Genomic DNA, 16,489 nt, shown 5'->3' on the forward strand with positions numbered 1-16,489 from the left:
CCAAAAAATTATAAAATTATTTTTGAATTTATGAGAAATTAGAAAATTAAGCATTTTCTCCAAAATTCACTTAAAATTATAATAAAATCAGGAAAATGTTGAAATTCAATGCACTTTGACGAGAGGCAAATGCTATAGTCCCTCACAAAACGAGGACTAATTACACAAAGTAATCTATGTTGTATAATGGAAAAGTTTACATAGAGTGAGAATTATGTCTCCTGTTTATTTATATTATATTTAATATTGAAAAGTTTACCTAGAGTAAGAATTATGTCTCCCATTTATTTATATTATATTTAATATTGAAAAATTTACATAGAGTAAGAATTATGTCTCCCATTTATTTATTAAATATATCATATTTAATATTGAAGAATAATATTAAAGGCAAATATGGGGAAGAATTACATAGACTAAGTGTTATGTGTCCCATTTGTTTATATTATATTACAATGGTTGCAGAATAATATAGAGAAATATGGGAAGAGGAAAGGACAATGTTATTGAGATGTAAAATTAATCTGATGTGTTTCATGTTATTTAGTTGCGGTATTTATAATGATGATGATGGAAGCTCAATAAATTGTAAACCGGCGGATAATACGATCATCCATCAAACTTTTGATTTACATAACATAACCAAGTCATCAAGTGTACCTACCAAAAATACAAAATATAAATGTATACGACATGTCTCTCATTAACCAACTTTTGAACTCCTGCCGACTCATGCTCTACTCTACTCGAGGAATGCGACTCTCAAACATAGCAACCCAAAAATTGCTTGCTTTATAATTCTCCTTCATCGGGGCAAGAATGGGTGTACCTGAGTAACTTGGTGGTACTGAACCTTGCTAGGGGCTCCTTAAAATCTCTAAGAATAAAGATGGTCACATGAACGCCCAAACGATAAATTGAGAGTTAAAGGAAATTGAATAACCGTGTAAACAAGAAAGAAATATCCCCAGGAAAGAAGGAACCCGGCGGAAGCGGAGGCGGAGGCCGAGGAGCAGATGGCCTTAAGAGGTGGTGGTGGAGGTGTTGTTATTGGAGGAGGAGGTGATGGTGGTATTGTAGTTGGAGGAGGCGGAGGTGTAGGCAGAGGAGGAGGTGGTGGAAGAAGTATTGTCGTTGGAGAAGGCAGTGGAGGTATTGTAGTTGGAGGAGGCGGAGGTGTAGGCAGAAGAGGAGGTGGTGGAGGTATTGAAGTTGGAGGAGGCGGAGGTGTAGGCAGAAGAGGAGGTGGTGGAGGTATTGTAGTTGGAGGAGGCGGAGGTGTAGACAGAGGAAGAGGAGGAGGTGGTGGAGGTATTGTAGTTGGAGGAGACGGTGGAGGTATTGTAGTTGGAGGAGGCGGAAGAGGAGGCGAAGGTGTAGGAGGAGGCGGAGGTGTAGGCAAAAGTGGAGGCGGAGGCGGAGTTAGTATTGGAAGAGGAGGGGATGGAGAAGGTGAGGTTGAAGTTGGGCAGAAGGCGATGATGTAATCGGCTCCAGAAGCGCAGGTGAATATACTGGAAGGATCATCATAGGCGTAGCTGTAGGCAGTGGGGCAGACGTTCTTGAAAAGTCCGGAATACGCAGAGGGGTGGCATGTGTTGGGCGAATTATGAGCCCCTGTACAACAATACTCAGGGGACCCAAATGCCTCGCATGCGCTTCTGCAGGCCACTACATTTCCGTCAACTTTCACGGCAAGCTCCGGCGGGCAGATCTCCCTCAAATCCCCATTGCAGTTGCCGGCAGTTGTGCAGTTGGCGTTGCCATTTTTAGGCACGGCTGAGACGGAAACGGGCAGATTGTAGCCGTCGACAAGGCTTACGTCGTAGAAATCGAGTTGCGTGGCCGTGAGAGTGAACTCCAGGAGGGACACCGGGGGATTCCCACCAGCACCGGCAGCGCAATTGAGTACTTTCCCGCAGTCGCCGGTCTGGCAGAAACCCCGACCGGAGGCATCGAATTTGCAACCGGTTCGACCCCATATCCTCCCTGACCATTTTCTTGGCATGTTCAACGTCTTCCACTCCTGGGGTTCAAGGGCGAACCCTCCTCCTCCTTCTCCATTGCCCGCGGAGAGTATGCCCGGCCACACTGTATGCCCGCACTTGTTTATTACCCTCATCACCGTCGCCCCCGCCAAGCGTCCATCATTTCCTGTACACAATGCAGCATTATTACTACTGTAAGAAATGATAATATGAGAGGCTCAAACGCCCTAAGCCAGGAGGGGGTGTTCATTCTTACCAGATAATACTAGGAGCACGGTCGCTGTTAAAACTTGGAGAAACCCAATTTTATCCATTTGTTTTTGTATGCATGCCATCGACCGAAGTAACGGAAGATTCTTATGATGTGGAGGTTGAATGGAGAATTGAACACAGAAATGATTGGGTGCGATTAAATAGAGCAGCTTTGGCTGTCGCTTAATACTACAGTATCGTATCTGATGCTTGCGTGCTCACCATGCTTTGTCTCCGGGGAATTTAGGTTGGATTTTGGATTTAAAGTTGGTTGATTTTTGCACATAAATTTAAAGTTGGTTGATTCAACATTAGATATTAAATGCTTCGTGCTCAGGAAGTTTTAGGAACATCCTTGCCGTGCAGTGCCGCGCCTCCGTCGAATACTCCAATTTTATCACTGCTCACACCGCGGCCCATCCTGATCCTACCCTACTTTACTCTTTCACTTTAGAATTCTTAGACATTCGGTATAGTGATCAAGTCGGGATTATACGTTTTGAATTTTAGTATCTTTGAAGATTGAGGAGACTAAATTTGATGTTCCACATTTGATGCTAATGAATACCATTTGGGTGTGTATAATTTTAATCAAAATATAAAGAATTAATTTATCTGTTTCCGTTTTTATTCCTCGATTATCATGGTTTTAGACCCTTGGGAAATAGTTTTGGGTGCTCCTGATCTTTAGTTGTGTGGCATTAGCATGTTTCTCATTTATAGTTGAATTAATTTGTCAATATTACACTCTAACTACACCTCATAAATCAATATTTATAGTATTCATCTTAGTTAAGTCATGTAGCAAAATCTCATATTTAATTTAAAACCATGTGCATCTTGTTTTCATCAATAACATTTACAATTATATGCAAATTATAACATAATCTACTTTTTAATGTGAATAATAACATCCATCCAAAACATATAAAAAACACGAGATGATGGGAGCGGCTTGCCGCCTTGCCTAAAATATAAATATATATAATTGCAATGTAATGTTTACAAAGGGTTAAATGGTTCAAGTCTCTAACCAAGTTACCTAACTGGCCACCAAGAATACAACACAATGACCACTCCATGAGTTGTTGCCACCTAAATCCTCCCACACATTAGTCATGCACATGAGGTGCAGTTCAGGAAGTTCCAATAGCCCTTTTGTCCACCCTCAAATTGTCTGAATTGGAAGAGTGACTACACATCACCAAGGGATAAACCCCAAACTTCGAACAATTCCCTTTCATCTTGCTATGGTGCAACTCCCCTTCGTCATGCTATGTGAACTTGTGATACGCGATATTCCTTGCCTTCATTTGGTTTTCCACCATTTTGTTTATACATGTCAAGGGGAATGCCAAGGGGTGCAACCCTTAGTATTCCACTAACTATCATGACCTTTTATCTCACACTTACTCTCCCACGTTGTTTTGTTATTCACACGATTCAATCCTTATGCTCATCTCATGTGTCGGCTCAATTGTCCAATTGGGTGTGGGCACCCACACACCACTCATCTTTCCCAATTAGATGTGCACGCCCATCACTGTGTCCAAAAACCAAATCACATCGTATCGGCTTGGGTGTGGGCACCGACACGCCACTCATCTTTCCCAATTAGATGTGCACGACCATCACTATGTCCACAAACCAAATCACATCATCTCGACTTGGGTGTGGGCACCCACACGCCACTCATATTTCCCAATTAGATGTGCACGCCCATCGTTGTGTCCACAAACCAAATCACATTGTCTCGGCTTAGGCATGTGCACTCTTTGTCGCACCCAACACACTAAGTTATCTTGTCTCAGTTGGGTGTGTTTACTTACCATCGCGCCCAACATGCCAATTAATCTCGTTTAATGATGTGGTGTTGGTACACCCGAGGCACTTAGTTGGGATGTGGACATGCTCACACACCCAGGGGCCTAACATCCTTCCCCACCATAAGTCATTTCCATCCTCAACAATCCTAGGACCTCTCGTATACTCCTCTGCAGATATTAAAACAAATTAAATATCACCCTCTCTTGGCATAGCTAGGTCCTCCTCCTAAAGCACTACTACTTGTGCCTCTTTGCTCAAGGTATCAACAACCACATTGAGTTTCCTCGGCCTATACTCAATGGTCATCTAAAAGTCGACCAAAAATTCTTACCGCAATGCCTGCTTTTGAAACAATCTCAGTTGAGTCGCAAAGTAACTTATTACAATGTTATCTATCTTGACCACAAATGACCTTCCTATTAGATAATGTGTCCACATTGTTGACAATGGATGATTACAATTATCTCCTTCTCATGCATGGGATACATCCTCTCATTATCCTATAACTTCTAGCTCTCAAAAGCTACGGGGTTGACCATCCTACATAAAAACTCTTCCAATAGCGAAATTTGAAGCATTTTTCTACACCTTAAATGATCACTCATAGTCTGGCAGATTCAATATGGGGGTTGTAACAATCTTACATTTGAGATCCTAAAAAACATGCCTATTCTTATCTATCCACCTCAAAGGTCTATCCTTCTTCAATATTTTTGTTAATGGTTTTACAATCCTATAATAACCCTCCACAAACTTCCTATAGTAATTGGTCATCCATATGAATACCCTCACATCATGCTCATTGAGAGGCTCCTCCCAATCCTCTATTGCCTTAACCTTCGTAGGATCCATGTGAATGCATCCCTAACTAACCCAGTGGCTCACAATTGGTATTTCTCTCTGAGTGAACATACACTTCGACTTTTTCAAGTACAACTAATTCTACCTTAGTGCCTCAAAAACTTTTTCCAAGTGCTTCTTATTCTTGTCCATGTCCTCACTAAAGACTATAATATCATCAAAATATACCATGACAAACTTTTCCAGGAAGGGATGCAAACCATCATTTGTTAAAATGGAGAAAGTACTTGGGGCATTACTTAGGCCAAAGGGCATCAATAGGAACTCAAAACCCTCATACCTTGTCACCATGGCCATGTTCACCTCATCACCCTTTGCTATCCAGATTCCACACATGATAATACTCTCATCTCAAATCAAGCTTCGTGAAAACTTTGGCCTTAGCCAACTTATCAAAGCAATCTGCTACAGGTGGAAGTGGTTATGTCCTATCCCAATATCACATTAAAATAATCCATCAACATCATCGTGAAGTCAATCGAACCACTCCACCCTTCAATCCAAACTCGAACACATGTAGCTAAACCTTTAGCTACCTTGGCCTTGGAGTTCACTGCCTTCACCACCTACCTATTGGAAGATATATAAAATCCAATTTCCATTGGTGATGCACTTATCTCCATAAGTGCTTGTATCAATGTCTTCTCATTGATTGATGTATCCACAAAACACAACCTATGTCTCTCGCTATCCTAAACCTTTCGCAAGACACCAATTCTCATATGTGAATAATCATGCAAACATAAATAACAAGGAAATGGCATACCTCCATGCTTGCACATTTTCATTTTTCTTCTGATATGCGCTCTAATGCCACATGTCGCACCCTTAGAGACTTTGCATAGTTTTAGGAGCCCTATGATCTATAGTCTTGTAACATCAACATGTCTCTCACCAATGGCCCAACCACTTCAACAATACTACACCCATCCTATTCCTCACAAATCAATACTTTCATTAATCATCTTAGTAGAGTTATGTACTAGAATATCAAACTTAAGCTAAAACCAAGTGTATCTTTTTCTTCGTTAAACAACATTTACAGTTACATGTAAATTATAACATTATTCACATTTTAACATTCATAATAACATCCATCCTCGACATATAAAACACACCATAGATGATGGGAGTGGCTTGCAGCCTTACTCCAAAGTATAAATGTATATAAATGCAATATAGTGTTTATAAAGGGTTCAGTTTGAGTCTCCAATCGAGCCACCCAAGTGGCCACCAAGAATATAACACAATGAGTCTCCAATCAAGCCACCCAAGTGGCCAGCAAGAATATAACACAAAGACCACCCCATAGGTTGTTGCCACCAGAATCTTTCCATGGCACCAGTCGTTTTCACTAGCTACAATTCAAGCTATTCCAACAACCCTTCATTCCATCCTCCAACCATCCTATTTGGATCAACCACACATCACCAAGATAGAAACTCCAAATTTCATCTGGTTCCCTTTTTGCTTGTTGTGGTGTGACTCCTCTTCATCTTGCTATGCAAACTTGTGATCTACCATATTCCTTGCCTTCATTTAGTTCTCCATTGTTTTGTATCTATACATGTCAATGGGAATGCCAAGGGGTGCGATCCTTGGAATTTCTCCAATCATCATGACCTTTCGTCTCAAGTCGATTTTACATGATTCAACCCTCGTGCTCATATCATATGTCATATTGACGATTTGGTTGGGTGTGCGCACTCATCACTATGCCCACACACCACTCATCTTGCTCAATTAGATTTGTGTGCCCATTTTCATGCCCACAAGTTAACTCACAACATCTTGGCTTAAGCATGCATGCTCCTTGTTGTTCCCAACACACAAATATGTCTTGTCTTGGTTAGGTGTTTGTGCTCCTTACCGCACCCAACACACTGAGCCATCTCTTCTAGTGATGTGATGCATGTGTGCCCAAGGTGCCAAGTTGGGATGTGGGCACGCCCGCATGTGTAAGGACCTGACACCACTAAAGGATAGAAATATAGCAATCGATTGATCATTTACTTTGTATTAATTAACCTCTTGACTATAATTTTTTGCATTTATTATATTTTTTATATTAGCTAAATTATTATTATTTTTTTGAATTATTGAATTTCATTTATCTACCATGCTATTGGTTGACAGATTTGAAGTATTATTGTGCAGCTACAAGAAAGAATCCATTTTTTTACCTTTTTCTACGTTTTTGTGGAGTTTCCTAGCTTATCTACCTTTATGACTCCACAAAGGTGAATTATCTATTTTTTAGAGTCGAAAAAAAAGTATGCAATCAAATTTAATATAGATAAACATAAATTATATATATATATATATAACTCTACTAAAGTGGTATAACTTGGGATATTAACTAAGGTTTTTTCAAGAAGCACTATAGGCCCTGCAGCTAGCTTTCTTCATATGGTGTCTGTGGCTCCCTCCTGGTATGGGGCCTCACCAACTTAGCATCCTATGGCTTTCTATATCTAAGGTGGCATGAATCCAACCTCTTATGCCACCCCTTTCTCCACCATCCATCTCAAGTTTTCTCAATCCACGTTGCAAACTAGGGGGCTCATAAGGTGGACTACTCATCCAACCCCTCCTTTGTGCTAGCTTTCCTCAACCAAATTTATTTCTTCACACGACGAGTTATGTGTTCTATACCCCCATTGATGTTGCTAGTTGTTGACTTTCCTCTCTCCTCTAGACCAGTTGACCCCTCTCGAGCCTTTCCTTCATCCTCACCACTGTCAGGCTCTTCATTCCTGCTTGTATTGACATTATGCATTCCGACCATCTATGCTCCTTCCTCCTCAACTCTTCACTCAACATCAGGTAAACCATCCTCCCCTTATGGCTGAGTTACTAACCTTAGTGCGACCTTAGCTTTATTTTCTCCCTGTAGTTTAGGAAAGTGAAAGTGGAGAAACATTCATTGACAGAAGGGTGTTGTTAGCTTAGTTGTGGGTCGATACATTCCCCTCTCATAGGTTCTGGATTTCTCATGCAAAACCCTCATTAGGTGGTTTAGTGGCAGTCCTCTCAAAATGGTTGGTTTAGGAGGCTAGATAGAGTACTCTTGGTCTTCGCTCCATGGATTATTCCCCCTGATTTCACTTGCTTCCTCGAAGATATTTGGCCTTTATTTTCCACTTTGAAACTAATCACATATCTATATTTTAGGTTTCCTAGCCTTGGGGAAAGGAAAGCATTTCTCTTCATCCCTAGATCATAAGTTTTGATCTTCTCAAGTAACCCATGGATCACTTGGACGTATTGGTGATTCTTCCTAGGCTCCCCCTTCCCTTCTAGACAGAGAAATACCTAATGGCCATTGGGAACAAAACTAGTTTTTTATCAATCTTAATTTGAGATAGGAGAAAAAATCAAACCAAATATGGGCATGGATTCAAGTAGAAGTCAATCTCAAGGAGGGGCTCGTCGCTGACATGGAGATTGAAGTGGGAAAATGTAAATGGAATCGAAAGATAAACTACTGGATGGTACCCTATAGGTTCTACCATTGTCATGCTCTAGGATTGGACTATTTTCTACAAATGCTCAATGGAAGAAAAATGATAACTCAAAGGCACCTCCCTCATTCCTTGGTCAATCCCATCTAATTCTTGCTTCATTGAATGCCTTGGCTTTGCCACTAGCAATTGCATTATCCACCAAGGTCCTAACACCATTTTTTCCTCTAGGTATGTCTCTTTCCCCTCATCCCCTATCATCATTTTTTAGTTTTTCTTCCTCTATCCCTGCCCTCTCTCCTTCCCCTTCTCTCTCCCCTCCCCTGGTATCCTCTCCCCCCCTCTTCCCTATCCCTATCCCTTTCTCCCTCACTCACTCTTCCTTCCCCCTCCTTCCTTCCCCAACCTAGTTTTTCCCCTTCCCCTCTCTGCCCCCTCCCCCCTCAAAGAATAGAAATCCTATGCCCTCTGAATTTGTTATAGGAAACAAGATTTGCCTCCATTTAATGGAGGTCTTGCCCTCTACCTCCTCCCCTGTAACCCAGTTGGTTGCAAATCCAATCTCTCCAAAGCTCAAGAAAAGGATTTAATAAAGACAAAGAAGTGAAAATAGGTTCCTATCTCTAAGGTCTTTAGAGATAGAAAATACCTATGTTTTATGCCTTAATGAAAATTCTCCTAGGGGGGTTAGGGCACTCACACATTTTTAGCCCTCAAAAACCTTATCTCTCATTATAATTTGGATGTCATTCTCATGCACAAAACTATGTTCTCTAGGGAAAAAGTTAGGCAAACCTTACCGAGCTTCCTAAAAGATTGGTCATTTAGCCATTTGGATGCATATAAACACTTATGAGGTCTGATAACTAGATGGAGACCAAAATGAATAACTCTTTTTTTCTCCTTTTTTCCCTCTGCAATTGTTCTAAAACACCATTTCAAAGACTTTGATTCCACTACTACACTTTTAAATGTTTAAGTTCCCTATTCTAACCGCATCCCATTTAGGGAGGATTTGGTCTCACTAGGTGATTTATTAGATCCATTCACTTTCCTGGGAGGTGACCTAAATTTCAATTTATCCCCCAGGGAAGTTTGGGGATCATCTCAATTTCTGAATCCCTAGAGTGCTTTTTTCAAGATCTACTATCTACTCACAATCTAATATATATTGAGCCTATAAAATTGGCACCTACTTGGAGCAATAGTCATTTGGATGGTGGAAAATTGGACAAACATCTCGAAAAATTCCTCATCATGGAGTATTTATGGAATTCAAGAAGCTCCTTCAAATCTACCATGGATTTTGGTAGTATATCTAACCACAGACCTATTATACTACATGTTTTCCCCAAGGGGAGCAGTAATTTCATTCCCTTTCACTTCAATCCTTCATGGCTCCTTGAAGAGGAATACCGTGTATGTATACACTTTTCCTAGAATAATTTGTCCCCTCGGGAGGACAATTCACACATGGAACAATTCATGGCGAATTTACATACCATCATGAGGGCATCTTACTCTTGGGATAAGGCTCATCGCACCAAATTGGTAAAGGATTTGTGGGATCTGGAAGAAAATATCGTAAGGTGTAATGCCTCTTTAGCTTCTACACCTGTTACAATAGCCTCCCTACAAGAGCTTCACTCCTTTGAAGAAAAATATTAATCTATAGTGCTCTTGGAAGAAGAATGATGGTGCCTAAAGAGTTGAATTGTATGGATTGCTTCACGAAATAACAACACTAACTTCCACCAATATGCAAGCCATAAGAAGTAGAGGAACACCATCTAGGAAATTAATAACGAGGAAGGTGCTTCATTGTATTACTTCGACGAGAAAGTTGAGGCAGGAGCATGTTACTACCAATCTCTTTTTCAAGCTCCTCTTGGTTGCGACATTCAAGACATAATTTAGGGATTTCTCATTTCCCTCCTTCTATCACTGAAGAAATGAATAAATATCTAACAAAATACATTTCTAAAGCTGAAATAATTGTTTTATTATGCTCAATGCAAAAATATAAGAGCATCATTCCCGATTGCTTCTCGATGGAGTTCTACTTGGGATTTTATGACCTCCTCAAGCACGATCTCCTCAAATTTATACAAGAATCCAAGGGATAGGGAAAACTTCTCAGCTCTATCAACTCAATGTTCCTCTATCTTATTCCCAAGGCATAAGAGGGCATGTCTTTTTTTGACTATTCACCTATAATGTGCTATAATGTATTATATAAGATCTTCTCAAAGGTCATAGCTTGAACACTTAAGTCCATCTTATGCATGTTTATCTCTCTAGAACAATTTGGTTTCTTACATAATCAGAACATCTTGGATGATGTAGCTATTTCTTAGGAGTTGTTGCATTGTACTAAGACTTCAGGATCCAGTGCCTTATTCATGAAATTGGACCTACCCAAGGCTTTTGATAGGGTAGAATAGACTCTCATGCGGCTACTTCTTATTTAGATGGGAATGTCATTAACATATGTTAATTGGATTATGGGTTGCATCCAATCAGTCTCCTTTGCAACCCTCATCAACAAAGTTACCTCTAGATTTGTAACAACCTCCTCCCACATCAACCTGAGTAACCGACCAAACGGGGTAAACATGTGACAAAGAGTTACTATGATATGATTCAACCCTCTAAGTGCAGTTAAGGAAGTGGAACATACGGAACATAGACAACCTGAACTTCTACACATGCAACATAACCCCTAGGAGCCACCCAACCCATCCAGGTGATCATCCCTTGAGACAAACTAACTCTTTGTTGCATTAAAGTCACAACCACTCCCTTGACATGGGCATGCATGCACCTGAGACCCTCTAGTCACTCCCACAGCAAGGCATGTGTGCAATTGGGGAATTTTCCAAGTAATTATGTGCCAGAGACTCCAGATTTCGTGCCACCTTTTTAGGGCCAAGACTCAGGCCACTACCCAAAACTCCATGAAAATTCCAGAAATGAAAAGTAACATCAAAACAATGGTACAAATTCAAATACTTGAACAAGGACTTGACTGGACCCTTAGACATGACATACATTTCGTCAAACATGTCACAAATATGGATCCTACAAGTTTAAACAATAGATATGAGCATAGGGGTCTCAAGATTATCTGAGAATCACTAAGAAACATTGTTGCCTCATCACAATAACTACATTACCATCTATTAATCCACATAGTCATTATACATTCATTGATTAACAAAAACATGATGAGAGCCATACATTTTCACTGTCATAAACTCATTCATAACCAACATATAACCAATAGAAATATCAATGATATAACAACCATATAGGCCACATATAAAAAATTATATTTACCCATAAAATACCAAGGAGAAAGAGAGATTTTATTGATGATTGCATAAGCCAACCAGGTATGGGACTTCCATGAACCACCTAACCATAGACTAGGCTGAACCAAAACTTTCTTTCAGCTAGTCACCCTCGTGCCATATTCCAAGCATGAATGTGGGATCTCATAAAAAAAATCTATCAAAAACCATCTAGGGCTTCCAAAGGCCAAACCACCTCAAGCCTTAACCATTTGTTCCACCTCATGGTCAGACATCACTACCCATCACTAGATTAGTCTCTACCCAAGTTGTCCAGGGCTCCTAAGCATTTGTTCCAACCAGGGCTTCTAGAGCGTTTGTCCAACCAGAGCTTCTAGAGCATTTTTCCAAGCAAGGCTTCCAGGACTAGTAACTCAACCTAAGTTGTTACAGGGCTACACCATGGCTATCCAGGAAATGGAAAGGATAGGAAAAACCGATATCAATCTAGACAATCATCCATGCCAATGACATATCATAACCAAATAACCACATGAATATGCCATGCATGCCAAAACTAGCAAAGAAATCATACATGCAACTCGGGTACCTGCAAGAAAACTCTGTTGTAGTTGTTGATCTTGATATCCTCTTGCACTTTCCTGCTTTTTCTTTTCCCTCTTGCGCCAAATCCCAAGTATGTCACACTCCTCCAAGAGAGCTCCAAGAAAACTCTAAGTGACCAAGAGTATGAGAGAGAGAGAATAGAGAGAGAGATCCAAAACTGAACTAACAAAAGGTCTACAAATTGATCCTCAAAAGCCTTTTTATTAATGAGGCCTCTATTTTCTTCATTTTCCATTACTTTCCTTCATTTTCCTCCTCACATGCAACATGTGACCTTTCACATTACTTTTCTCCTAATTTCCTTTATTTTCATAAATAAAATGCCAATTAATGCCTCATGCCTTTCCAAATCCTTTGTCATTCCATTTTCTAATTTCCTTTAGCCATAATAATTGAAATGAACACCCACTAGGATGTTTTTCCCACCATTTAGCTTGGAATATGTGTCCCATGACCTTGGTCTTATATTATTTACATGAATATCTAACCAGAGTTGTAATTGAACCCTCCTCCTTGGGTGAACACCGTCCTTAGTGTTCAATGACACCTATAACCAATAAGACTGCTGATAGCAAAACATACTTCCCATTGATATTTATAACTTAGCTCATTGTAGTATTTACAATGATCAACTTGCTAAAAAAATGACAATCATACTGTTTATTGGAGCTTTATAACACAACTCATTATGGTATTTATAATAGCAACCACATTTTCTCAACAAACAAATAACCATATTGTTTAAGGAGCTTTATAAATCTAGCTCGTTACAGTATTTACAATAATATACACATATACGCATATGCACATTTGCTCAACCAACAAATAAAAGGATACGATGCTTGCATCTGCGACAAGGGAATTCAGAGTCTTACACCTCCACCCTCAAAGTAATACAAGGATTCACCTCCTTCCCAAGAAGTCTAGAATCCTCTTCCAAAGTCAAAGTTTCATCCAATGTCCAACGCTACAATCCTGCACCATTTGTCCTCTCAGTGAACAAATTCTAGCTCATTGTTCCAGGGCACACTCCCAATGTGCATTTGATTCCATCTAGTAATGCTAATGACCAAAATAGATACATTCACGGCCTTTCTTTCTCTGCTACACATCCCCTTGGACATTCTGGTCACCCCCTTTCGTGCAGTCACACACCTTCCAAGTTCTGCGGGCATCCCCTTCTCTTCTACACAGTCCCTTGTGTGACCCCTCCCTTGGTAAGGTTTCCTTGCATTAGAAGGTCCAAAAAATAAGGCATATACCTGCCGCAAAGCCATCATACCAGTCATAGCATGCTCATGGAAATCAATGGACACTATTGGGTACCATTGTCCCACAATGGCCCTGCTCTTAAAGTATTTTACTGGCATACTGCTTCCTATTTCAATTATTTTTTGTTGTTGCTACTAATTCTTGCAGTCAGTTCCAATCAACCAACCGGGCATTTCCATGCTCCCTGTACCAAGCACATAATTCCCATTAGACTCAAAATGAATTGAAATAAACTAAAATCATACATCATTGGTAGCTCGTCAACAAGGTACACTTGCAATCTTGTTCACTTCCTGCCGCAACAAGTCAAACTAGCTGTTTGATCAAATCACCATGTATAAACATATCGCGTCCAGTTAGCTCAAACGTAACCATCATAAGTCATAATCATATATCACATGTAACCATCATAAACCATAATCATAGATAACATGAATAATAAAATTGAAATAAAATAATGATACTTATCCTTTGATCGATCCTTACTTCTTCCTTTGTTCTTTCTGAATACCCACCAAGTTGGTTGCCACACCCAGAAAGTACCCAGTGCCTTTGCTTCTCTTCAATCACATACACATACACACAGTGTACACCACATGCATACAACCTCTCACGACCTACAAAACCATACAATACATGCACCTATACCTACACCTGGTGTACAACACAACATATACACCTACATCTGCTGTACAACACAATAGATATACGTACACAGAGTACACCACAACAAATACACGTGCCACGATACCACAGTTACACAATGCACATACATAGTAGCGCATGCCCGCAACAAAACATGTACGACATGCACAAAATGCCACATGTACACCAGTACCATATGTACAACATGTACACAGTACGACCTATACACAACACCACCTGCACAACGTGTGCACAACATCACATTTACATAGCACCACCTACACAATGTTTACACAATTCCCCATGTACACTGCACCTCCTATACAACATGTACACAATACCACATGTAGACAACACCACATGCATGACATGTACACAACACCACATTTACACAATGTCGCATGCTCGACATGTACACAGCACCACCTGCACAGAGTACCACATGTACAACATGTACATAGTACCACTTGCACACAACACCACATGTACAATCATGCACAAAACACCATATGTACATAGCACCACATGTACAACATTCACACAACACCACATGTACATAACATTGCATATACAACATCTACATAGCATCATATGTACACAACACCACATATCCAACATGCGCACAACACCTTATGAACACAACATGGCATATCCATCATGTGCACAGTACTATATGTATACAACACCACATATCCAACATGTACATAGAACCATCTATATCCAGCACTACATATGCAATATACACAGAACACCATATATACAACAGGCACTCAACACCATAGGTACAATCACTGAATATACAATATGCACAACATATACACAATAGTAGCACTGCATATCCAAAACCACATTGTCTCTACCAATAAACCTTGCTTCGAGTGCCTCTCTGCCATCCATGCTTATCCTAGCATGTCGTGGATCACGTTGTTTTCATTTCGCTGATGTATCCCTCAACATATCTTGTCCATAACATAAACATAGACATAGTATAAACGCATAATATAAACTCATATCCACATGATATTGACCTCATAAATTTTTCAGGCCTACTCTTCCCACTTGATTCCTCATAAGACCAGGAACCTCTTCATGTCATTCACCTGCATAAGAAATCATTTCTCCACAAGAATGATCCCTAACAACCCTGCCAGACAGTGACATATATACATACATGCATGTATATGTATATATATATAAACATCAGCATAATCATGATCACAACATAATTACTAGATAGCATAAGGTCAAGGTTAAGATAACGCCCTTTATCCATGCACAGATATAGCTATAACTAGACACCAGTCGTTATACCTATCAAATACATGTCCATGAATATAGCACATATCCACATAATTTCAGACAAGATTAGGGTCAACAAGACTTCATGTATTCAAATCATTCATTCGTTTGGAATTGTGGTTTCCAAACATAACTAAAGGAATTCTCACCCAATTACTTTCTTTTACCTTTACCTTGTTGCAATCGAGTCTTAATATGTATTGTCGCATCACCCAACTATTAGTTATGTAAACATATCAATTGTTACCTTGTCGCACTAATACTAAGCATGTTTCCTGTAATTGTTTACACATGTCAGTCACATGTTCCACAAATCAAGGCATCATATATATTAATTTGAAATCATCCTTTACCAATTTTAACAACCATGTCACACTCAACAATCAACTAACATCAGTCATAATACATAATAATACAACTATCACCTACTTACACTCGAGTACATATCAGCTATCTCAACACATAATGCGTTAGTACAACCATCTTAAAACAAGACCATTCATTCATGCAATATTTCATACACATACTCATATCATGCAATTGATAAAAAATTCAAACAACTTGCAACCATACCATGTTAAATAAATCAACTAGCGGACATAATCAACACTCAACCATCAAATAGATGACATAATCAAACTCATACCTTAATGTATCTTAGGGGGGTTATCTTGTCTACACAATCAACCTAGATTAGCATTATATAAATTCACAACATATCAACTCAAACATAAATAAGGTCATGATATCCATAACAGTAACTAGCTAACATGTTCACATCATAATCTCATTCATAACAATCACATATGCATAGTTAGTCTAGATTAGCACAACACAACATCACAAATATGTCGGCTCATACCTGAATATCATAACCATGATCATATTCATAGGTCAACCAAATTAGCAAAAAACATAATAATATAAAGACCTCCACTGCAATGACCATAATCATCAGGCA

At 39.6% G+C, this 16,489-nt stretch overlaps 1 protein-coding gene across 1 annotated transcript; it reads right to left on the reverse strand.

The window, feature by feature from the left end:
• Positions 1 to 656: 656 nt before the first annotated feature.
• LOC149191910 (pathogenesis-related thaumatin-like protein 3.5) lies at positions 657 to 2,353 on the reverse strand. The gene is made up of 2 exons (XM_089406281.1): positions 2,245 to 2,353; positions 657 to 2,154 (listed from the first exon to the last, which is right to left on the reverse strand). Exons 1-2 carry the CDS (start codon positions 2,321 to 2,323, stop codon positions 878 to 880), a joined length of 1,356 nt encoding a protein of 451 aa, XP_089262407.1. The 5' UTR covers positions 2,324 to 2,353; the 3' UTR covers positions 657 to 877.
• Positions 2,354 to 16,489: the final 14,136 nt, after the last annotated feature.

This window comes from Pinus tabuliformis, chromosome 2_2, assembly GCF_031772625.1.
Source record: "Pinus tabuliformis cultivar Carrire ecotype Pingquan chromosome 2_2, CPIR1, whole genome shotgun sequence".
In the NCBI taxonomy this organism is placed as follows: domain Eukaryota; kingdom Viridiplantae; phylum Streptophyta; class Pinopsida; order Pinales; family Pinaceae; genus Pinus; species Pinus tabuliformis.

Excerpts from the sequence above, each read along its gene's own strand:
- LOC149191910 (XM_089406281.1), bottom strand. The coding sequence starts at position 2,323 with ATGGCATGCATACAAAAACAAATGGATAAAATTGGGTTTCTCCAAGTT. Across the intron at positions 2,155-2,244 it reads CGTGCTCCTAGTATTATCTG|GAAATGATGGACGCTTGGCG; the intron begins GTAAGAATGAAC and ends CATTGTGTACAG.